Here is a 25,000-nt window from a genome sequence, read left to right as displayed (position 1 = left end):
ACAGATAAATTAATGGATAAATGGACAGATGAAAGGATGTATGGGTGGATAAATGAATGTATGTATAACAGGTGGATGGAAGGATAGATGAATGATTAGGCTGGTAGGATGAATGGATGAATGATGGATGGATGGCTAAATAGATAGGTTGAATTGATCTATAGATAAATAGATGGATGGATGGAATGATGGATAAATAAATGGATAAATAGTTAGATAAATGTATGTATGGAAGGATGTATGGATGGATCCATCCATCCTTCAGCCTTCCATCCATTCATTTATCCATCCTCCAGACTTCCATCCATCTTTTTATTCACCCAAATCTTAAAATGTGATGTTAAAAAAATCTGTGTGTGTGTGTGTATGTGAAAGATAAATAGATGAACAGATGAACTGTGGTGTGACAGATCTTCATGAGCTTCAGTAATTAAAAACAACAAAGAATTATTGAGAAAACAAACAGTGGAATCACTCAGCTCAATAACATTTACTACACACTCACTGTGTGTGTGTGTGTGTGTGTGTGTGTGTGTGTGTGTGTATTAGTTTCAATAAATGGGATCACTTCATGGAACAGTGTTTACTCAAATATAATCAGAAATCATTTTTCTCACTCAGACACTCATGACTCCACTCTCTCTAAGGACCAGTGTGCCACATTTCTGGGAAAAACATCAGCGAGATGTTCAGGAAACTCATAGTTCCAGCTTCACCTCAGGCTGTTTTAAAGCACTCACAATGGAGTTTCCTTCTTGACATCTAACAAACATCTTCTTGTGAGAAGTTTCCTGTGAGTAAGTTTATACAAGAGAAACGATAACAAGTGCATTGCTATTAATCAGATCTGCTGTTCTGTTCTGGAGAACAGCTTCTGACCAATCACAGTCCAGAACTCAGCAGCACCGTGGTGTTGAACAGTTCCTCCAGAACCCGGAGAAGAGGATTGTGTGAGCATGAATAGCTCATCTGCACCTCATCAACATGATGATGATGAAGATGAAGAGGAGAAGGTGAAAGGCATATTGAGCAGTTCACACACTGTGATGATGATCGAGAGACTGGACAGAGAACACATGGTGTCTGTCAGCTGGAAAACACACTTCTGTAGATCCAGCACTGATCTGAGCAACTGTGTGTGTGTCTGTCACATGCACTCACTGCCCACATGGCCGACCAACAGATGAACCGAATTTCCACATTTAGCTTCTCGTTAGTTTGATTTGTGGAGCTCACACGTGCCATCTGTCTCAGCGGTGAGGAGCACAAACACAAAGTCCTCACAACACAACTCTTCCCTCCGCTGTCCTGATAAATACGGAATCCAGATACGGGAATGTCTCGTCCTGTCCCTGCGCTTCCATGCTGAGGGCTGGGAGAAGGTTACAGGTGGCTAATTAAGACCTCCAGATGCTAAGCTCTTACGTTCTTCTCCCTCAACTCACTGTAGAAAAGACAGATGGAAATATGAAATAGTGATAATTATGAATTAAAGAGCAGATTCTTTTCCTGTTTGTGATGTTTTTTTACTGATGTTCTTGTGATTTTGGGAGATTATTTTAGAGAACAAGCTCAAATGACTAAAGCTCTAGAAACACGGTTAATAATTCGATGTTTGCTGTGCTCTGATCTCGGATGATTTTGTGGATCATTGTGGTTAAACAGAAGCACTTGTTCAGTGATGATGGTTCTGTCATGAACGGGTTCCTCTGATCATCCATGTTGGGATTTCTCTCGTTTCTCTTTTCTTGGGCTTAATTTTGTCCCTGTGATCTCTTGTCTTCAGGAACATGATTTCAGGACCAATCAGGCTCCTCCTGGCTGGATGTGAACATGTCTGTGTGATTAGTCTGGGTTTTGTTCTGGGTCTGTGTTTGTGATGATGTTTCTCTGAGAGCTCCATCTGGCTTCGTCTTGTCTCTGGCACGCTCTGCTGTGAGCTCCCTCTCTCTTCTTAATGTGCATTTAGGGTTTCCTGGTAGAGAACCAGCCTGAGTGCTGCCGAAACAGGAACGACATTGTCTTCTTGTTCCCCTTAGAAGAATCTAGAAGGGATGGTGTGAGCAAAAAAAATCAAGTCGTGTTTTCAAATCCCAGAAAGGAGCTGAATCTTTTCCAGTTTTACAGAAGCTACTGAGTCGCAGCGATGCTAGCAAGCTTCGTTTCCTCGTGCTTCACGCTAGCTCACCCGGCAGCGTTTGCAGCTCAGCCGTGTCCTACAAACAGCTCATAGATGCCAGAATTCAGATAATTACTCAGTGAGCATCATATAATCGTGCCCTGTATAGCTGCCTAGACACTGTAGGGGTGCCATTAATTTAAGGAATCGTGCTGTTTTTCATCAGTTTGTGGTGATTTATGGAGAAAGGAAAGATCTTTTATTGTAATGTTGTTGATTTTGCCACAATTTACACCGATCTCTGATTTATATATCTCCCATTCTACAGTTTTTCAAATCATGTTCATCAAATTTCATCACATTCCCAGGATCACGTTTGATTGATTCTTGTCACGACTTGGACATGACGAGTCTGATATTCATGTGTACGTAAGGAAAGAAAAAAATGAGTTGTTTCTCCTGTATTACCAGTTGTTGCTCCTGGTCTAGACTTTAATCTTCTCTTTCTGACCAGGTTGTTGCTTGTTTAGGTGTCGTGTCTCCCTCCGTCCTCCGATCCTCGGCAAGTTCCTTTTTTTTTAACCTTATTTCTCTCTCTCTCTCTCTCTCTCTCTCCCTCCTACTCCAGGCCATGTCCCTATATCTCCTGGACCTAGTTTTCTTTAACGTGTGTGATCAATCACTCCACCATGCCCCTGTTCCTGCCCCTGTTCCTGCCCTTGTTCCTGCCCCTGTATCTCTCACTCGGGTCTAATCATCTTCATTTTGCAGAATTTTGTTGTCTCTGAATTCACACCTTCTGACCCAGTTTAATTTCTGTGATCGCTTCATTTCTCCTTTTGCTGTTGTCCTGTGCTTTGGGTAGATCACTCTGGGTTCTGGGTCTTCGTCCTGTTTATCCTGATCTTCTGTCTCTGTTGGACACGACCAAATATGTTTAGAAAGCATTGATCCTGATTTGAGTACGCAGTGAAAATGTTCCTCGGTTCATGTGAACGTGATGGTGGTAATAATTTCAGCACGTCGTGTGTCCCACCCCCACCAGGAATGGATTGGACTTGTCCCAATTCTGCGACTCCCTGAGGTCCTTGTTCATATCACTCGTTCTCGGCTTGTCCTTGATGATTCTTCCCAGCTGTGTCCTGTGGGACATCTCTGCCTGAGCCGGCGGGGTGCCATCACTTTCATCATTGCTTTGGCCTCCACTCATTTCTGCCATTTGTCCCCTTGACTTGTCCTGTCCCTGATTGCTCCCACTGGCTTTGTCTCGTCTCTGTGATCGCTCCCTTTGGCCTTGTGAGTTTTTTTGGTGCTGGAACATGACAATTTAATTTCCACTGAGCAGAAGGTTCAGCAGGAGCTGTCACACTCTCAGAGTTAAACATGGCCTACGTTCACAGGGGACCAAAGTGTGTGTGTGTGTGTGTGTGTGTGTGTGTGTGTGTGTGTGTGTGTGTGTGTGTGTGTGAATACATTATTGATTCGGTAAATAATTCAAAACAATGCAGAAACAAAATTCAGAACAAAACTGTAATCAATACAGAGCAACTCTCCACAGTAGATGTGATGATGATGATCATTGTTAGTAGTATTGTTGAAGTTGATGGTATCTCCAGCAGTAACAGTGTGTACTTGGAGCGTTTCTCACTGCTGCTCTCCTCCGCCTGGTGTGGTGTGTGTTATTATGCAATAGAAAGGGGCAAATTATAGAGAATTTAGAGCAGTGTGTGTGTGTGTGTGTGTGTGTGTGTGTGTGTGTGTGAGATGGGTGAAATGTGACATCTGGGCTTTTTCAAAGGCCATCACAGTCTGTATTTATTTCACTCCAAATAATTAAATTTCGAATCTCCTCGGTGTCCTACAGAGTTCAAAAGCATCTGAAATCAAAACAGCAATTAGAGAAAATAGTGTTGAGATGCAGCTTCAGCCTCCTGCCGGGGAAAATGACATGTCTATGTGCAGCGGCGTTGTGGAGAACAACACAGGAAAACGTGCGGGAAAAAAGAACCAGATCCATACAGGTGTGAGGAACACTGGCAGATACGCTGCTGACTGGAATGTTCCCCAGATGTGATGTGGTGCTGAAGTTCTGCTCGGAGTCTTTAAAAGCCAGAACTAACAGGGGAAGAGAGAGAACTCTTCTGGAAGCATTTCCCTTTAGATCACAATCTAATGGCTGATGTTGGGTTTACCCACTGAGAATAAGAGCGATAGAAGAGACTGAGGGAAGAGGAGAGAAACAGAGGGAGTCTGAAGGAGAAGAAACCTGAAAAATGATGGAGTGAGAGAATTAGAGGAGAGATAGAGAGATAGTACTAGTAATTATTATAGTACTATCATAACCGCCTCAGGCTGTGTGTGTGTGTGTGTGTGTGTGTGTGTGTGTGTATGCTGTAAGGACATTCGTGTCCACTATGTGATAGACAGAGATAAAGATGAATGAAGGGCAGAGTGGTGTTGTTGCCTGAAGCATTATGAGGAATACAGTATTTTTGTGTTTGTGTGTGGGGTTTTTTTGCACTGGGTTGGGGGAGAGAGAGAGAGAGAGAGAGAGAGAGAGAGAGAGAGAGAGAGAGAGAGAGAGAGAGAGAGAGAATGTGTGTGAGTGCTGTATAGGAAAAAAAAAGGGATGAAGTAATGAGTAATACAAAGTATACAAAAGTTTCTTTTGTACGCATTAATTACCTGCTAACTGAGGTTCAGATCACTTTAGAACTCTGCCATTTGTCTGTCTGTCTTTGTCTTTCACCGCCTGTCTATCTGTCTGTATCTCTTAACGTCAGCTTGTCTGTCTATCTATCCATCTGTCTGTCTGTGTCTCTCATTATCTGTCTGTCTTTGTTTTACTGTCTGTCTTTCTGTATGTCTGTCTGTCTGTTTGTTTGTCTGGCTATGTATCCATCTGTCTGTCTGTGTCTCCCATCCGTTTGTCTGTCTGTGTCTCTCACCATTAGTTTGTTTATCTATCTATCACTCACTCTCTTTCTGCCCCTGGTCTGTCTGTATGTCCATCTGGTGTTTTCACTTCCTTTTTTTTATAGTTAGATTTTCTGTGTTAATCAAAGTGAAATTATTTATATAAAAAAAAATATATAATTTTGAGTATTTAAAAGCTCAGTGGGAACCAGATGACTGATTCTCTCTCTCTCTCTCTCTCTCTCTCTCTCTCTCTCTCTCACATACACATACACACACACACACACACACACACACACACACACACACACAAACACACGTATGAAGGAAAGTTGGAGAAAGAGAGGGAATAAAAGAAAGGGAGGGAGGAAGAAGTTAAGCTGAAGTTGATTTACTAATGTAGATATAAACGCATACAATCCCACGTGTGTGTGTGTGTGTGTGTGTGTGTGTGTGTGTGTGTGTGTGTGTGTGTGTGTGTGTGTTAGGAGTTTTAAACATTCTGACAGAAAATTGTTCCCCAGTCACCACAGTGGGATGAACTGAGGTGTAATACAGTTTTAATGAGATTAAAGTAATTATGAATAAATCCACAAAGGTGCTGATGCCTAAAAACCCAAACATTGGAAATCATAGAGTTCTGCACTCATCTACATACCAGCAACTGTAGAACCGATAAAACAGCTCTGACCATCAGCCTTCTTCACCAGGGTGATCTATTTAGGTGTTCTTTCAGGTGTTCCCTCCTACTATTGGATATCAGCAGCTTCCCTAAATCAGGTCCCTCAAATGAGTCGACATCATAAACCAAATGTTGTTGTCTCTGAAATGCAGCAGAAACAAACAGGCTGTTTTTATTGCCTGCTTCATTTGCATTTTATGAGTTCTGTTCTGTGAATATGAGGGCTGTAAACTCAATTACTCCTTAAAAAAACACACACAAAACTTCAATTATGTGAAGCAATCGAGCTGTAAAGTGTGCACTGTTATTAACACGAGTGTTCATGTTTGAAATGTGTGTAATTAATATTCATGGTTCAAAACATTACTGTTTCATTTCTCCTGCAGCAACACACTCATTTCTGTTTGTTTGTTTTCTCCTTTTTTCATATTCTAGATGCTGAGGTGGACCTGCAGAACTTCACCAATATCACACCATTTTCAGCCAATTTTGCAGACAAGTGAGGTGAAAAGGTCAGAGGTCATGAGTGACTTCATTGGAGATTGGAGACATTGATGCTTAAACCCTCGAAAGTGGAAGTCTTAAAATGGGGACATTGTTTCACGCTTTGTGTCTCATACAGCACTGATTGCCCCCAGGACATCTATTTCCTGAAACTGTGACTTTCTAATCTTTTGGCTACCTCTCAACCGTGGCCATTTTTACTCTTTTTTAAGAGCTAATCTTTCTTTTTTTTTGCTCTCAATCGAAAGTAAATTCAGCCCTTACTCAGAAGAAAATGGCCACCAGAAAATTCTGCCTCTCTAAAGCCACCTCTCCTGCCCTCTTATTCATTTCTCTTGCCCTTTTTTTTGTCCTCCAACCAACATTAGTGAGGGGTGACTGCTGGCTTATTGAGGGTGATAAAGGATATGTGTGGTTGGCGATCTGCAGCCAGAACCAGCCACCGTATGAAACAATCCCTCAGCACATTAACAACACTGTGCATGACCTCCGTCTGAACGAGAACAAGCTGAAGGCCATATTTTTTAGCTCCATGAGTCGTTTCACAAACCTCACCGATCTCAACCTCACCAAGAACGAGATATCATACATAGAGGATGGTGCCTTTGCTGGACAAGCGAACCTTCAAGTGCTGCAACTGGGCTACAACAAGCTAACAAATCTTACAGAGGGGATGCTGAGAGGCCTGGGAAGAATGCATAGCTTGTTTTTGCAGCACAACCTGATCGAAGTGATTGCCACCAATGCTTTCTGGGAGAGTCCCAGTCTGAGCAGCCTGGACCTGTCCTCCAACAAGCTGGCCAAGTTGGACCACACCACCTTTACAGTTCTTGGACGTCTAATGGTGTGTGAACTGGCAGGGAATCCTTTTCACTGTGGCTGTGAGCTGTACAACTTCCTAAACTGGCTGGACATGTTTAATAACGTCACACACACCTACGACAGGCTGCAATGCGAAACCCCAAAGGAACTTTCTGGATATCCTTTACTAAGTCCAGCAGCCAGCCACATCCGCAATGCCCATTCTATCTTAACATCCATTTGCAAAGATGGAGTCATTATTCCTGGGATGACCTCCCTGCCTCCAGATTTGGAATCTTCTGGAATAGGTTCGGATATCCACAACCAAATGGGACGATATGATCAACCCACGACTTCGTCAACTGCGATTCCATTGTACAGTCCAAGCATCAAGCTGCATTCTGTTTCCCTGTCATCAGCCTCATTACTAGTTCAGATCCCTCGACCTTATAGCAAGATGTATATCCTAGTGCAGTACAATCACAGCTATGTGTCCGATATTATGAACCTAAAGAAAAAGAAAGAGATCGTCACACTTAACACACTGAAACCCCACACAAATTACACCTTCTGTGTCGCCTCGATTCGTAACTCACAGCGCTACAACCACACTTGTTTGGAATTTCCCACAAGATCTCCAGGACCCGATGACCTGCGCGTTGGGCCGTCGACCACCACCCACTACATAATGACCATTCTGGGCTGTCTGTTTGGCATGGTCATCGTGTTGGGTTTGGTGTACTACTGCCTACGCAGGAGACGGATTCAGGAGGAGAAAGAGAACTCTATAAGTGTCAAAAAAACTATCTTAGAAATGCGTTACGGTCCTGAGGCAGCAGCTGCCGCAGCCAAAGATCCCTCAGTTTTGCAAAAGCTTCAGGAACAAGTTCACCATCAGCACTACCACAGCAAGTTGTCCCAGTCCACTTCCTCTAGCATGGGAATGCTCCACAGTTCTGCCAACACCAGTTCCTCTCGGCTCTCGACACTTCCCCAGGCAGACAAGTTGGCCACTGCTTTCTCAGAGTCGATGACCAGCAGTAAGGGAAACTACATGGATGTAAGAGGAGAGGAACGACTCAAGGATGGAGCTATGCCGGTTTTGGAGGATAAGTTAAGGAGGGAAGTTAATGGAATAGATGCAGAGGAAGACTCGGATGATGGTGGTCACGGATCAACATCTGAGATCTCCACTATTGCAAAGGAGGTGGACAAAGTAAACCAGATCATTAACAACTGCATAGATGCTCTTAAGCTGGATTCTGGAGTTGCAGCCACTGTAGCTGAGAACTCCTCTTCTCCACCTCTGCAGTGTAGCACCTCCTCCTCCAGAGGACTCATCCCACTTTCTCCAACCACAAAAGACACATGCCCAATCATGTCTTCTCCAAAAATCCCCCATTTACCCCCGGTGCCTCTAGTCATGCCTCTGTCTGAGAGGCCGGGAATCAGTGGAGGTGGTTTTCTATCCCCTCCCTACAGGGACCCACCTCCTGTTACAGCAGCGCGACCTCTACAACGGCAACTGAGTGCCGATGCAGCTGTTGTTGCACTCAATGTAAAGAATCACTGTGCTGTCCCCTCTGGAGCACCCAGTAAGAATGCCCGGGTCTTTAGCCTAGATGTTCCTGAGCCTCGAAGTCCAGATTCCTGCAAGTTTGCAGAAAAAGGCAGTCCTGTTCGGTGCGGGGAGCCCCTCGATAGGCTTCCTCTGGTGGGTGTTCAAGGGGGCAATACCAGCAGGGGAGAAGGTGGCAACGGGGGAGGAGGGGGAGCCGGTGGTGGCAGTGGTGGTTCGGGTGGATGTGGTGGTGTAGTTCCAGCTCAGCAGCACCTCCTGGAGGTGCACCCAGACTACCACTGCTCAGAGCACCGACACTCCTTCCCCGCTCTCTACTACGAGGGTGCCGCCAACTCTCCTGCCCAGAAAGCTTCTTTCCTAAAGCCCCTCTCTCGCACCAAGAGGGATACTGCCTATTCCCAGCTCTCGCCGAGGCACCACAACTATTCGGGATACTCGTCCAGCCCGGAGTACTCATCTGAGACCACTCTGAAGATCTGGGAGCGTTTTCGTCCTTATAAGAAGAGCCCTCGTCAGGATGCCTACGTAGCAGCCGGGCATGCACTTCGGAAGAAAGTGCAGTTTGCCAAAGACGAGGATTTGCATGACATTCTTGACTTTTGGAAAGGAGTGTCTGCCCAGCAGAAACTGTGAGTCGACAGAGAGGCACTATGGCACACGGCTGCAGAGAAGAGAGAAGTGGGTCTTGAGAAAGCTAAGTACTTTGGTCTTCAAGTGCATCCACAGAAACAAGTGTTTGAATGAAGTCTGGATTGCACACAGTATCACAAACATGTCGGAAAAGAATAGATCATTAACTGATCAGAATTGCACAGGAAACTGGCTAGTAGAGTAGGAGGAGTGTTCAGAACGACCAAATTTCAGCGCTGAAACGTTTTTTTATTGGCAATCATTCCTATTTGATTTGAAAAGAAAAACATACTCAAGTAAGTGAATAGTGGTATTTGTGCTAAGTCAAGGGACAACAATAAGGCATGGTTATTTTCTTAATTGTTCTCAGCTTTAATTGAAAAGATAAACAGTAGGTTTGAATTGAGCACAGGGCACATTCTGAAAACCCCGCTCCATCTGTTCATGCAGTCGATTCGGTCTAAGCATGCTCATTGATTTGTAACATCTACACATGTTTCTTCCAGTGCATTGGGTTGACTTTTCATTGCACAGGCAGAGAATTGCTTATACTTTACATTCAGGAAGCATAACAGCTCATATTGAAGCTGTTATTTATTTATTTATTTATTTATCCTCTCTTGTAGCACAGCCAGGTCTAATTTATTACTTTCCCGATTTTGCCTGGGAGATTTTCTGTTAATTTGTGATTCCGGAACAAATGCTACCAAAATGTAAGAGGACCGTAGGGGATTTGAGTGAACAAAAATTAAATTAAAAAAGGATCCGGGGTGTGACAGCGCTCTGTCAGAAGAGGCATGAGCTTTAGAAACAGCAGCCTTCGATTTGTACAGTTGTACATCGTAACACTGATACTTATGCTAATGCAAGTGCTATGTTTTTGTCATTACTCGGACATGTGTGTTATTTCCAGTTAGTTCTTTGATGAACGATGCATAAGATGGATGCTTATCTACTGTAGTCTTACTCTTAAAATTGGAAGGAAACACTAGTGGTGAATATTGTTTAACTTGATTGTCCAGGTGCAGTAAATCCAAGAGATTTTACATTATCTAAAGCTTTTATACGAAATATTATGATAAGATCAGAGACCCGGCATGATTCATAAATTTTTCTTCTCTTCCTGCGTTCCTTTTAAACCTATAGCGACCGACACTAGCTCTACTCGGAATTGAGGTTTTTTTAATAAGGCACTGTTATAGCGGAATACTGGGAGCACCTTATCTGGCATAATCGGGTAAACAAACAACCCTTTTGGAAGGTGAGGAGATCCAGGTGTTCCAGACGTTATTTTGTGAAAGTGCTGATATAAACACTGCCACACTCGACATGTCATTACAATTAATTGTGCATGGTCCAGTGAGGTCAATATCCATAATGCACCCCTAGAGTCTTCAACTGATACCTAGATGACACTAATATCAGGAGACCAGGAGACGGTAATGAATTGGATAAGTGAATAAATCAGAGCAGATTTGAACTCTGTGGCCGGTGAAATGACCCAGCAGCCCCCCCAGCACATTAACTCAGTTTGCTAACGCAGGAATTAGTATTGCTAGCTAGCTTGCATTTGCTTAGTTGTGCTGCTAAAAAACATGAGCTCACTGTGTGGAATCAGGTTTCAGCCTGGTTGATTAGCGTATATTGATTCTTTTGACAAGTGTGTTCAGGGTTTCTGGCATTTAGGACAGACTCAAAATACATTAAGGCATAAAAAAACAAAATAATTTACTCCAAAAACAATCAACATCACAGATGCAAACAGATCAATACGATGTAATTGAGAATTGACACAGCCAGAACGAAAAGCGGCAGAATTCCCCCGAGCTCCGTTTCGAAACCAAATTCATATCAAAGATTCGAAGGGATGGAGTAGATTTAGGAGTCATTTTTACCTTAAACAAGTTTCTGTAATTGGATATAAGACCTGAGTGGAGTTACATCGCCCCTGAGAGCGCTCACATTAGACTTAATAAGATTTAATCTTAGCATTAATGCACGTGCTTAGCAGGAGGCTAACGCTCGCTGTTTGAGATTAAAGGACTATGTTCATGTTCCTCTTAAAGCTAAATACATAAAAAGTGCCAGTATGAGTAACTTCGCTACTGTGCACTTTTACACGATTATAGTGTAGTACACCAGCGAATCACATGTCAGACTATTACCCAGAATGCACTTGAGGAAATGAGGCCACAGAGGTAGAAATTGCTCAGTATTTTCATAAGGACCTTGACACACCAACCCCACTGTCCATCTGGGCAAAAGGATGACAAAAGGAAATTCGAGAGTCTCTCATGCTTCATCTGGGTGAAGGTTCATATCCCTCCGCACCAGGAGGGATTGTGCTCTATACTCATAGTTTCATAAACAGAACAAACCCAATAGTACTGCACTGAGTATAATGACATCTAGCAAACATCTCAGTTTGCTAGCAATCATAACTATCTGGACTGATTAGCATTTTCATCCCTCTGAACACCACTGTGCCTAAAGCTTTGGTTTTAGTGGTTTTAGAGGCGGAGCTTATAATCACAAGTCTAATAATTCGAACACATTTCCTACCCCAGACTCCATCTTTCCATAATAGCAGGCGCCGGGTTCATCCGTCTGCCAATTTGATCCAACTTCTTCAGAACTCCTGCAAAGATAAAAAATCTTTTTAGCACAAAATGATATTATTGAGCTTTTTTCTCCACACATTCTCACATCACTACATCCTACACCAGTTTGAATGCTAACGCGAGTTTACTAGCACCTTTCTAACACACATTTATAGACAGTGGTTTGGTGTGTCACGGTGCTTTGCTTGAAGTAGTCCGTTTCCACCCACGACTTTAAAGTGAGAAAGTGGTGCTGTGTCGGGTCAAAGCTAAACTAGACTATCTCCTGATCAGCCCAAAAATCTGTGTGATGGGGCAGGATCCTGACATGCCCTCGCAGCGCTACTGACAAGCTACCGGATGCTAACTGTGACACAAAATTAAAGAACAATCTACTTCATATGATGGGAACACACACACACACACACACACACACACACACACACAGTACACAGACTTGATGCAGACACTTTTTGTACAAACCTCATGTCTTATAGATGATGTTTACAGAGACTTGTGATCTTAAAGTGCTTCTTTGGAATGAGGATTTCAGAGAGGATGTGGAGAGAAGGAGGAGGAGGAGGAGGAGGAGGAGGAGGAGTACCAAACACTGACTAAACTCAAACTGTTTATTTATTGATTTTTATTTATTTATTTATTTATTTGTTTATTTATATTGAATTATTTACCCGTTCAATTAATTGCGTGATTAACTCTGCATTTGTTTCTCTTCTTAGCCTAACGGTCTGTTTGTAAACACAATGTCTGTATTTTTCCCTATAATGCCCTCCTGATGACAGATAAACACGAATCATAATGAAATATTCAGAATTATCGTATTAAAATGTTCGTGCAAAAACATCTGATGCAGCTGTGGATTTCATATCAGCGACACCAACGTGGCCTAAATCATGAAGCGGAAGTAGAACAAGCAGCACCTTCTTACATTTGGTGTGTGTATGTGTATGTATGTGTGAGAGTGCAGGTGTGTGTGTGTGTGCTTAGATGAGATCTGGAAGCATGTGTAGAGATGGAAAGTTCTTCAGCTTGTGTAGTATTGAGCATAAAAAACAAAAACAAAGGCTGAACCATAAATATAATTCAGGGGTTAATAAGTACAGGTAGTTTAGGGCCTGCCCACTGTGTGTGACCCCACACACACACACCCCTAAGGGGCAAGCTGCCCAACACTCTGTATTAGTGCATTATTAATGATGTATAGCTCATACCCACAGTGAGAAAGTAAATAACTTCATTTTATCATTTGATTTTAAAGTGTTTATACTGCAATGGCTTCAGCACTTCCATTAGCATATTCAACTATACTACAAATGCATACTACCCACAATGCACTGCTGCATACAGTCTATAAACTACAATCACGACATCATCTTTAGGTTTTGCATTGCTGTTTCCTGACTTTACACACTTTATCTGGTGTTGTATCCTGGTGTATAGATTACCCACAATGCTGCAGTAAACTGGGGAGATTGGAGCTCAGTGGTTAAGAATCTGATAAGAACGTCAGGGGTTTGAACTCTCTGTCCATATATGTAGATATACAGTATGTGTGAAGAAGAATTTCAGTGTAAAACCTCTCGGGATTTTCTTGTTTTAATGTTTAATGTTTAATGCTTAAAATCAGCGTTGTTTCCTCTGGAAGCTTCTACAGTAAGGTACGACCTTCACGCTGTGTTAATCCAAATATAACACCTTTCTGAGTGTGAAAGAATGAGAAACAGGATCAAATCGTGAGATCTATACCCGATCATGAGGGATATGGGAAATGGGAGCTCAGTGGTTAAGGCTCTGGTTAGCTGATCGAAAGGTCGGGGGGTCGAGCCCCAGTATCGCCAATCTGCCACTCTTGGGCCCATAAGCGAGGCCCTTAACCCTTTATGCTCCAAAGGCACTGTATCCTGCACTCTGACCCCAGCTTCAAAACATCACTAAGATGAAAGAATTCCACTGTGCAGTAAAGTAAAAAATCCCCCTTTATCATGTAAAGGTTTGGAGATCTACAGACTTACCCAGAATTCATTGCTGTATGATTTAAAGCTTTCCTCTTTCCATTTTAAAGGAATAATGACAGCAAGTCATACTGAGAGAAAACAACATTATCAGAAATGTCTTCCAAAATTCCCCAGATTTAGTGTTTTTCACATCAATAAAACATAAAAAACCCCATTGACAAAAGACGAGTGTATTGATCTCCTGCTCATGGCTGGATCAGGAAGCTTTCTCAGGGTTGTGAAGCTCATGAGATTACATACACTAACACCAGACGTGTGAACACAAGCACATCTCGAGTGAAAGAGACGACTCTGTGTGTGTCTATAAAGAAACTTAGAGGACATTTAATAAGGAGAGTAAACCAGCAGAGCTCCCAGCAGTCCTCTCTGCACAGAGACTCTCGCTTCACCCAGTATGGTGTCATAGTGACAGAATCAGCGGAGGATAAACTGCTCAGTGACCTGCAGTGTGACTCAATGTGGACGTGCCAATGCATCGTTTCCAAATAGTAATGCTGCTACACTTTCAGATCTTACACTGACACACATTCTAGAAAAAGTGAACACAAGTTGTTCCTCAAGGTTGTGCTTCAGGCTTGTTTTTATCCTCTCATTACAGACATGTAGTGCTGAAGGACTCTATTCAGGAAGCTGTAGTTAAGGATGGCTTAGCAATATATAATAAAATAAGTTCCTTATAAAGGTCTGGGACTGGGACTGACACCACTGACACCATCGACATTATAAAGTGACACCACTGACTAACACCACTGTCTCATATCACCAAGTAAAACCATCTAAAACCACAGACTGACCATAAATGCCACCTCATTGTGAACCTTCAGCTCGTGATGAGTTTATGGTTATAAGACAGTCTGGTTGTGGTTCACACTTGTGCTTCATGTTCACAGTAGTAAGTTAATCACTACTAATCATCTTTTTGTACTTGTGGAAATATTCTAAAAAGTGAGGTCAGTTTTCAGAGCAGACAGAGTAAATATAATGAAAACGCCCTGCCTTCTGTCTGGGGTAATCTCAGCCTGCAGCTAGCTTGGAGTCTGATAAGCTCTTTAAGCTAAATGATGTGTGATTGGATAAATCTCAGCCGAGGATCTGATACAGAACCCACACTGTTAAAAAAGCTGAACTACGAGTCAGTATTTTTGAACTTTCATTTTGGTCCACATGCAGATTAAATCATGTGCCTATGAATCATTGAAAATTCTCTATTCACTTTTAGCTCCATAGTTCACCATCTGGCAGGAAGCAGGAGCAATGCATTGTGGGATATGAGGAATATGTCAGAGATTTCCAGATTTTCAGCACCACGGACAGCGTGTAGGTTCAGACGTGTGTGGTGCTTTTGTTCCTGCACAGAGCTACTGTCAGATCCTGGCCTATTTAGAAGCTTTAGTGTCTATAGCTTACCCAGAATGCACTGCTGCAGCCTCCAGGAAACTCAGCCTGATGTTTCTCTGTAGAATTCTGTAGATCTGTCACAGTGGAACCTTCCACAAGTTCACACGAGTCTTTCATTTTGGCTGAAATTAGATTTCAGGCATTTTCCAGGCTGAAAGGTTGTGAGGAGGAGAAGGTGGTGAATCTGCAGCTGAGAAAAGAGCACAAGTTGTTTCACTTCTCCTCTCAGCATTTATATCCAACAAACAAAAAAAAAACCCTCATGGGCAATCAATAACCTCTGCCCTGCAGGATCTGAGGGATCGACTGGCCAGTTAGCTGTCCATGAGAAAAGTGTGTGTGTGTATGTGTGTGTGTGTGTGTGTGTGTGTGTGTGTGTGTGTGTGTCTGTGTGTGTTTGGATGGGGTGAAAGTGCGGTTTGTTAAAAGCTTTAAACTTCATGTTTTACTTTGGATCAGGTGAAGCAATTGTGCTGCTCTTTGGAAACAAAATTGTGTGTGTGTGTGTGTGTGTGTGTGTGTGTGTGTGTGTGTGTGTGTGTGTATAAAAAGACAGAGAAAAAGATTGAGTTGCTTTTATTCACTAATGTGCTCAGCACAGCATTTTAGATCTGTGTGTGTGTGTGTGTGTGTGTGTGTGTGTGTGTGTGTGTGTGTGTGTGTGTGTGTGTGCTCCTCCTATGTGCTATTTTAGTATCACTCACATTGATTATACTAAGAGAAACTGCTGACCGAAAGACACTACAGCCTAATACACTGCATTACAAAAAGATCCCTACTCTCTACATCATATACCCTACTCCCTATCCTATATACCCTACTCTCTATACCCTACTCTATACCCTACTCCTATCCTATATACTACCTCTATACCCTACTCCCTATCCTATATACCCTACTCTCTATACCCTACTCCCTATCCTATATACCCTACTCTCTATACCCTACTCCCTATCCTATACCCTACTCCTATCCTATATACCCTACTCTATACCCTACTCCTATCCTATATACTACCTCTATACCCTACTCCCCATCCTATATACTACCTCTATACCCTACTCTCTATACCCTACTCCCTATCCTATATACCCTACTCTCTATACCCTACTCCCTATCCTATATACCCTACTCTCTATACCCTGCTCCCTATCCTATATACCCTACTCTCTATACCCTACTCCCTATCCTATATACCCTACATCATATACCCTACTCCCTATCCTATATACCCTACTCTCTATACCCTACTCCCTATCCTATATACCCCACTCTATACCCTGCTCCCCATCCTATATACCTACTCTCTATACCCTGCTCCCTATCCTATACCCTACTCTCTACATCATATACCCTACTCCCCATCCCATATATACCCTACTCCCCATCCTATATACTACCTCTATACCCTACTCTCTACATCATATACCCTACCTCTATACCCTACTCTCTACATCATATACCCTACTCCTATCCTATACCCCTACCTCTATACCCTGCTCCCCATCCTATACCCTACTCTCTACATCATATACCCTACTCCTATCCCATACACCCTACATCATATACCCTACTCTCTATACCCCACTCTACACCATATACCCTACCTCTATACCCTACTCTATACCATACTCCCCATCCTATATACCTACTCTCTATACTATATACCCTACTCCATCCTATATACCCTACACCATATACCCTACTCTCTATACCCTGCTCCCCATCCTATATACCCTACATCATATACCCTACTCTCTATACCCTACTCCCCATCCTATATAATTCTACTCCCCATCCTATACCCTACTCCCCATCCATATACCCTACCTCTATACCCTGCTCCCCATCCTATATAATTCTACTCCCCATCCTATATACCTACTCTATACCCTACTCCTATCCCATATACCCTACCTCTATACCCCACTCTACACCCTACTCCCCATCCTATATACCCTACATCATATACCCTACTCCCTATCCTATACACCCCACTCTATACCCTACTCTCTATACCCTGCTCCCCATCCTATATACCCTACCTCTATACCCTACTCCCCATCCTATATACCCCACTCTCTATACCCTACTCCCCATCCTATATACCCTACCTCTATACCCTGCTCCCTATTCTATATACCCCACTCTCATACCCTACTCCCCATCCTATATACCCCACTCTACACCCCACTCCCATCCCATATATACCCTACTCTATACTATATACCCTACTCCCCATCCTATACCCCTACCTCTATACCCCACTCTACACCCTACTCCCCATCCTATACACCCTACTCTCTATACCCCACTCCCCATCCCATATACCCCACTCTATACCCCACTCTATACCCTACTCCCCATCCTATATACCCTACTCCCCATCCTATATACCCCACTCTATACCCTACCCCATCCCATATACCCCACTCTCTATACCCTACTCCCCATCCTATATACCCCACTCTATACCCTACTCCCCATCCTATATACCCCACTCTCTATACCATACTCCCCATCCCATATACCCCACTCTATACCATACTCCCCATCCCATATACCCTACTCTCTATACCTACTCCCTATCCCATATACCCTACTCTATACCCTACCCCATCCCATATACCCCACTCTATACCATACTCCCCATCCTATATACCCTACTCTCTATACCCTACTCCCCATCCTATATACCCCACTCTATACTATATACCCTACTCCCACACCATATACCCTACACTATATACCCTACTCCCACACCATATACCCTACTCCCCATCCCATATATACCCTACTCTATACTATATACCGTACTCTCTATACTATATACCCTACTCCATCCTATATACCCCACTCTATACCCTACTCCCTACACCATATACCCTACCCCATCCCATACACCCTACTCCCACACCATATACCCTACTCTCTATACCCTACTCCCTACACCATATACCCTACACTATATACCCTACTCTCTATACCATATACCATTTACCCTACTCCCTACACCATATAACCTACACTATATACCCTACTCTATACTATATACCCTACTCCCTACACCATATATACCATTTATCCTACTATTTTACATAACTCACTATTGCCTATTCTCTGTATTATATAATTAAGTTCAGTAATATTAAGTCGTTTCACAGTGCAGTGCTTTGGAATGCCTTGTAGGGCCACTGTAGTGTTCTAAAGTGCCATGATAGGGTGCAGTAACATTCTAAAATACCCCAGCTTTTATCTCTGTAGTCTTCTAAAATGCAAAGTGTGGGCGTTGTCATGTTCTAGAACACCACGTATGGCCACTGTGGGGTTTCAAAATGCAGTGTTTGGTTTACATAGGAGGCTCGAAAAGGTGCGTCAGCTCTTATAGGTTCTAGAATGCTAGGTCCGGGCTCTGTATTGTGCTAGTATGCTGTATTTAGTCTCTGGGTGTTCTAAAATGGAATGCTTGTGCTCTGAGGGGTTCTAGAATACTGTGTGTTGAGCTTTAAATGGTTCCAGGGGTGTTAAAACTTTGTGTTGTTCTGAAATGCAGCTTAGAACCCCATTTATGAGCTCTGTGGGGTTATTAAAATGCAGCCTTTGGGTTCCCTGGGTATCTAGAAATCATTGTGTGGCTCTAGGGGTTCTAGTACACAGGGTTTGTGCTCTGGTGGTTCTAGAAAGCTGTGTTTGGACTCTGGGGGTTCTAGAATGCAGTGGATGGGCTGTTAGGGGTTCTAGAATGCAGTGTTTGGGTTCTGATGGTTCTAGAATGATTAGGCTCCACTTGGCCTAAAATATATTGTTTGGTCTCTGATGGTTTTAAAATCCAGTGTTTGGGCTGTAATGAGTTCTAAAATGTATTGTTTGGGCTCTGATGCATTCTTGAATCAGTGTTTTGGGTCAGTGGTGTAAAAGAACGCATCCCTGTGGGGTTCTAGAACACAGTTTTGAGAATGTAACAAAAACACTTGATGCTGTGATTAATTTTGTGGCAAACCTAAAAGAATACACGGCACCTGTGTGTGTGTGTGTGTGTGTGTGTGTGTGTGTGTGTGTGTGTGTGTGTGTGTGTGTGTGTGTGTGAAATATAAAGAAGATTCTGTCATAATTGTGAGAGTTACGCTTTGAAATGTTTACATTGTAATAACCTGTTGCACAAATATTACAGTGTGATGCTTTAACACCACACACACACACACACACACACACACACACACACACTGGTGCTGATTAAAGGAAATCATTCGTTTTGAAATAATAAGTCTCAATGCACACACTGATGTCCATTAACAGCACAAAGAAACAGTTCTGATTTTCATTCTGCAGGGAGATGATGATGATGATGATGATGATGGTGATGATGATGATGATGATGGTGATGATGGAGATTATGATGATGATGGTGTTAATGGTGATGATGATGATGAGGATGGTGATGATGGTAATGATGATGGTGCTGTACAGATCTGATGGACTGGTTTCTTAGCGACTGTGTGCTCAGGAAATAAAACTGAGCTGTGCAGCAGTGTGGAGGTAAACACAAACCATGCTGTGGGATTTGGCTGTGTGTGTGTGTGTTTGTGTGTGTGTGTGGGATCAGTCAGATTTTACTCGATAACTAACTGGAATGTTCGGGTTGCTAATATGCACAGAATTAGCATACTGTGAGCATAGTGTGAGTGTATTTTGAGTGTAGTTTGAGCGTGGTGTGAGCGTAATATGAGCGTGGTGTGAGCGTAGTGTAAGTGTACTGTGAGCATATTTTGGGTGTAGTGTGAGTGTAGAGTGAGCGTATTTTGAGTGTAGTGTGAGTGTATTTTGGGTGTAGGGTGGGTGTATTTTGGGTGTAGTGTGAGTGTATTTTGGGTGTAGGGTGAGTGTAGAGTGGCGTATTTTGGGTGTAGTGTGAGTATATTTTGGGTGTAGTGTGAGTGTAGAGTAGCGTATATTGGGTGTAGTGTGAGTGTATTTTGGGTGTAGTGTGAGTGTATTTTGAGTGTAGTGTGAGTGTATTTTGGGTGTGGTGTGAGTGTATTTTAGGTGTAGTGTGAGTGTATTTTGGGTGTAGTGTGAGTGTAGAGTGGCGTATTTTGGGTGTAGTGTGAGTGTAGATTGGCGTATTTTGGGTGTAGTGTGAGTGTATTTTGCGTGTAGTGTGAGTGTAGAGTGAGCATATTTTGGGTGTAGTGTGAGTGTAGAGTGAGTGTATTTTGGGTGTAGTGTAAGTGTATGTAGAGTGAGTGTATTTTGGGTGTAGTGTAAGTGTAGAGTGAGCGTATTCTGGGTGTAGTGTGAGTGTAGAGTGAACATATTTTGGGTGAAGTGTGAGCATATTTTGGATTTAGTGTGAGCATATTTTGGGTGTAGTGTGAGTGTAGAGTGAGCGTATTTTGAGTGTAGTGTGAGTGTATTTTGGGTGTAGGTGGGTGTATTTTGGGTGTGGTGTGAGTGTATTTTGGGTGTGGGGTGAGTGTAGAGTGAGCGTATTTTGGGTGTAGTGTGAGTATATTTTGGGTGTAGTGTCAGTGTAGAGTGAGCGTATTTTGGGTGTAGTGTGAGTGTAGAGTGGCGTATATTGGGTGTAGTGTGAGTGTATTTTGGGTGTAGTGTGAGTGTATTTTGAGTGTAGTGTGAGTGTATTTTGGGTGTGGTGTGAGTGTATTTTAGGTGTAGTGTGAGTGTATTTTGGGTGTAGTGTCAGTGTAGAGTGGCGTATTTTGGGTGTAGTGTGAGTGTAGAGTGGCGTATTTTGAGTGTAGTGTGAGTGTATTTTGGGTGTAGGTGGGTGTATTTTGGGTGTAGTGTGAGTGTATTTTGGGTGTAGGGTGAGTGTAGAGTGAGCGTATTTTGGGTGTAGTGTGAGTATATTTTGGGTGTAGTGTCAGTGTAGAGTGGCGTATTTTGGGTGTAGTGTGAGTGTAGAGTAAGCGTATATTGGGTGTAGTGTGAGTGTATTTTGGGTGTAGTGTGAGTGTATTTTGAGTGTAGTGTGAGTGTATTTTGGGTGTGGTGTGAGTGTATTTTGAGTGTAGTGTAAGTGTAGGGTGAGTGTATTTTGGGTGTAGTGTGAGTGTAGAGTGAGCGTATTTTGGGTGTAGTGTGAGTGTAGATTGGCGTATTTTGGGTGTAGTGTGAGTGTATTTTGCGTGTAGTGTGAGTGTAGAGTGAGCATATTTTGGGTGTAGTGAGTGTAGAGTGAGTGTATTTTGGGTGTAGTGTAAGTGTATGTAGAGTGAGTGTATTTTGGGTGTAGTGTAAGTGTAGAGTGAGCGTATTCTGGGTGTAGTGTGAGTGTAGAGTGAGCGTATTTTGGGTGTAGGGTGAGTGTAGAGTGAGCGTATTTTGGGTGTAGGTGGGTGTATTTTGGGTGTAGTGTGACCGTATTTTATATGTAGTGTGAGTGAAGAGTGAGCTTATTTTGAGTGTAGTGTGAGTGTAGAGTGAGCGTATTTTGAGTGTAGTGAGTGTAGAGTGAGTGTATTTTGGGTGTAGTGTGACCGTATTTTGAGTGTAGCGTGAGTGTAGAGTGAGTGTATTTTGGGTGTAGTGTGAGCATATTTTGAGTGTAGTATGTGTAGAGTGAGTGTATTTTGGGTGTAGTGTGACCGTATTTTGAGTGTAGTGTGAGTGTGGCATGAGCGTATTTTGGGTGTAGTATGACCGTATTTTGAGTGTAGTGTGAGTGTAGAGTGAGCGTATTTTGGGTGTAGTGTGACGGTATTTTGAGTGTAGTGTAAGTGTAGGGTGAGTGTATTTTGGGTGTAGTGTGAGCATATTTTGAGTGTAGTGTGAGTGTAGAGTGAGTGTATTTTGGGTGTAGTGTGACCGTATTTTGAGTGTAGTGTGAGTGTATTTTGGGTGTAGTGTGAGCATATTTTGGATTTAGTGTAAGCGTAGTGAGAGCATAGTGTAGGCGTATTTTGGGTGTAGTGTGAATGTAGTATGAGGGTAGTGTGAGCGCTTGTTTGTGTGTTTCTGGTCGGGGTCATACAGTGATATGTACTGTGCATTGTGGGTGATCTGTAAACACAGTGCATTGTGGGATTTCCGTTAACTGTTCTTTTTTCTATTTTTCCAAGCAGCAGTTGACAGCCAAAGAGCACTACATAGTGAACTGAGTGCGGTTTGGGACAAAGCCAAAGCCTGACAAATTAGCCACGATCATTATTGCCGTAGTGTGCACACACTTACACACACACACACACACACACACACACACACAAGTGGAGATGATGGACAGCTCCATTAGCTAATGCAGTAGGATTAGCTTATTTACTGTAACTAATGAAATGTGTTTAAATATATAATAATTTACATATATCCGCCCACAATTACTGTCCCCCATTACTACTTTTATTGCCCCCTATTTCCACATATACTGCCCTCCCTTACCACATGTACTCCCCCCTTTCCTCCCCTTATGTCCCCTCTGTCCATGTCCTCATCCTCTCTCTGTCCATGTCCTTACCCTCACCCTCTCTTTGTCCATGTCCTCATCCTCCCTCTGTCCATGTCCTCACCCTCTCTTGTTCAAGTCCTCACCCTCTTTTTGTCCATGTCCTCACCATCTCTTTCTCTGTCCATGGCCTCACCCTTTTTTTGTCCATGTCCTCACAATCTCTCTGTTCATGTCCTCACCCTCTTTTTGTCCGTGTCCTCACCATCTCTCTGTTCATGTCCTCACCCTCTTTTTGTCCATGTCCTCGCTATAACACACTGCCACACCTTTTCTATATAATGAAGATGAACAGTGCTGCAGTAAGAGTTTGACTGCGCTGCAGGACGGTGATTGTTACTGCTGTGTTTTTTTTTGTAAAACTTTGTTTGCACTGTTTGGGTTCCTGCTCATTTCCAATCAAACTTATTTATTCATTAATAAAATGTTTAGTGAATGATTAGGAGAGCATTATGGGAAAAATCTATTCTTTTATTAAAATTGTTGTTTTATCATAATAAAGTCATTTAATCTACATTTTTACTGTAGGCGTGTCCCAAATCTACAAACACCACAGTGCATTATGGGTATCTGGTGTACATACTATTCTTCCCTTCACTCTCTAGTGATTAGTGTGATTTGGGACACAGCCCATGTCTGTTAGACTAGCCACAACCATGATTTGTTTACAATGTCCAGAAGGGGGATTTGGGAAAAAGTGACATGCTGGAAAGATTAAAAAAAAAAAAAAAAAACCAGGAGATGAACATCTGTGAATTTTGTAAAGAACCTCTGACTGTTTTTCTACCACGCTTGTTTGTGTGTTCTGTCCGTTTCTGGTCGGGGTCGTGCAATGATATGTAATTAAAGACGAAAAAAAGAGACGTAAAACTGAAATAGTGTAATATCTGCATGACTTCCTGTATTTTTTGAGCAGAAAACTCTGGTCGTTGTATAACTGAGTGGATATTTTTGATTCCAAACACAATTATGGAACACAAACTTCTGTGTGGAATGCCTCAGTATCTTGATCTTCATCACCAACACACCTCCCTCATTCCTCTACTCCTCCACTCCATCACTTCACCTCCATTTTTAAAGAGATCCATCTGCCATGATTCCTTTTCTCTGAGTGTAGATGATCAGGGAGGACATGTGGAGTGTGTAATGTGTAATGGAAGTGGACATCACGTCTCTGCTGAGACTACATGTGGAGAAAAGAAAATGTTTTGTTGTTGGCCTTCAAATCATTCAGTAAACGCTCACCTCTCATGCCGCCATCTTTCCTATTTATTTTAAACAAAAAGGGGGCTTAGTTCTGATTTTCCCAGCATGCTCGGGGGCAACTGATGTGACTTCCTGCTTTATTCTGAGTCCAATTCTGTTTAAAAAGACATTTTAATAAATAGTGTTAGTGACACAATACAAGCTGATTAACTAACACACACACACACACACACACACACACACAAGCTGCGAATGAGTTCTGTACTCTGATTGGTCAGAAGGTGGTGATGGAGTGAAAACAGGAACATGTACAAAGTATATTACTTTATATACATTTATAGCTAAATGAGGAAACTGCTGTGGTACAATAGAAATCACGCATGTGCTTGTGTGGATGTGTGGATTATTCTCTAGAATGTTTTATTCTTTAATTATCGTTAATAAATGCGTTAACATGAACATTAGAGGTTGAGCGAATAATCAGTTTTACCGATTAATCAGCACTGATAGTGGAACGCTGGAACAATCAGCTATCAACAAAAATCCAAACTGATAGTTTTTCCGGCTTCCGGTCCACTGGTATTATGAGAGCGGCCTCTAGAGGTGAATCACTGATGTCACGTGCCATTTGTTTTTACACGTGAGGCTGCACGATGCACGGAGAGGGCTATATTATATTTATTATTTATAAACATTCATATTAAATTCATAAATTCATATTTATTTGGCACATTTTCATGATTCAGTCCTGTTTTTTTTTTATTCCTGTAATAAGTTTCAGTTACATGGAGTGTTTTTTCCCCCAGTATCCATTTTTATTGGTTAATTAAAAGCTATCGGTATCAGCAAAATCCACTGTCGCTCGACCTCTAACGAACAATGTCTTAATTGAGTTCAGTATTAAATGTTTAGTGTTTAACAGAGAACACTGACCCACAAGAGCTTTTCAGGGAAAATCAATTACACAACTACATTTGTGTCATCATTTAGTCCCTGTAAGTTAATTCCTAATGAGTGATCAGTGCTGACAGTGACCAGGAAAAACTCCCTGAGATTTCAAGAGCAATCTT

General features: G+C 42.4%; 1 protein-coding gene and 1 long non-coding RNA gene across 6 annotated transcripts in view; one reads left to right on the top strand and one right to left on the bottom strand.

Moving 5' to 3' along the window:
* The window catches only part of LOC124379736 (protein phosphatase 1 regulatory subunit 29-like), a 52,530-nt gene extending 37,266 nt beyond the window's left edge, over positions 1–15,264 (top strand). For all 4 annotated transcript variants that reach the window (XM_046840278.1, XM_046840277.1, XM_046840280.1 and 1 more), the window contains one exon: positions 6,153–15,264. In XM_046840278.1, coding sequence (XP_046696234.1) covers positions 6,496–9,237 — 2,742 coding nt within the window. In that variant the 5' untranslated portion in view covers positions 6,153–6,495 and the 3' untranslated portion in view covers positions 9,238–15,264. The remainder of the gene's footprint in view (positions 1–6,152) is intronic.
* The window catches only part of LOC124379766, a 27,287-nt gene continuing 2,792 nt past the window's right edge, over positions 506–25,000 (bottom strand). The window contains exons 2-6 of one of the 2 annotated variants that reach the window (XR_006924515.1): positions 23,970–24,084; positions 15,275–15,455; positions 11,797–11,872; positions 5,694–5,858; positions 506–1,444 (exon numbers count right to left, since the gene is read on the bottom strand). This is a non-coding gene — a long non-coding RNA (uncharacterized LOC124379766). Of the gene's footprint in view, positions 1,445–2,371; positions 4,386–5,693; positions 5,859–11,796; positions 11,873–15,274; positions 15,456–23,969; positions 24,085–25,000 lie in introns of those variants that run through there. The other variant, XR_006924514.1, reaches the window with a different exon arrangement.

Source organism: Silurus meridionalis, chromosome 26, assembly GCF_014805685.1.
Source record: "Silurus meridionalis isolate SWU-2019-XX chromosome 26, ASM1480568v1, whole genome shotgun sequence".
NCBI classification, from domain to species: domain Eukaryota; kingdom Metazoa; phylum Chordata; class Actinopteri; order Siluriformes; family Siluridae; genus Silurus; species Silurus meridionalis.
The sequence above is the reverse complement of the archived record's forward strand: the minus strand, read 5'-3'. Positions and strand labels throughout refer to the sequence as shown.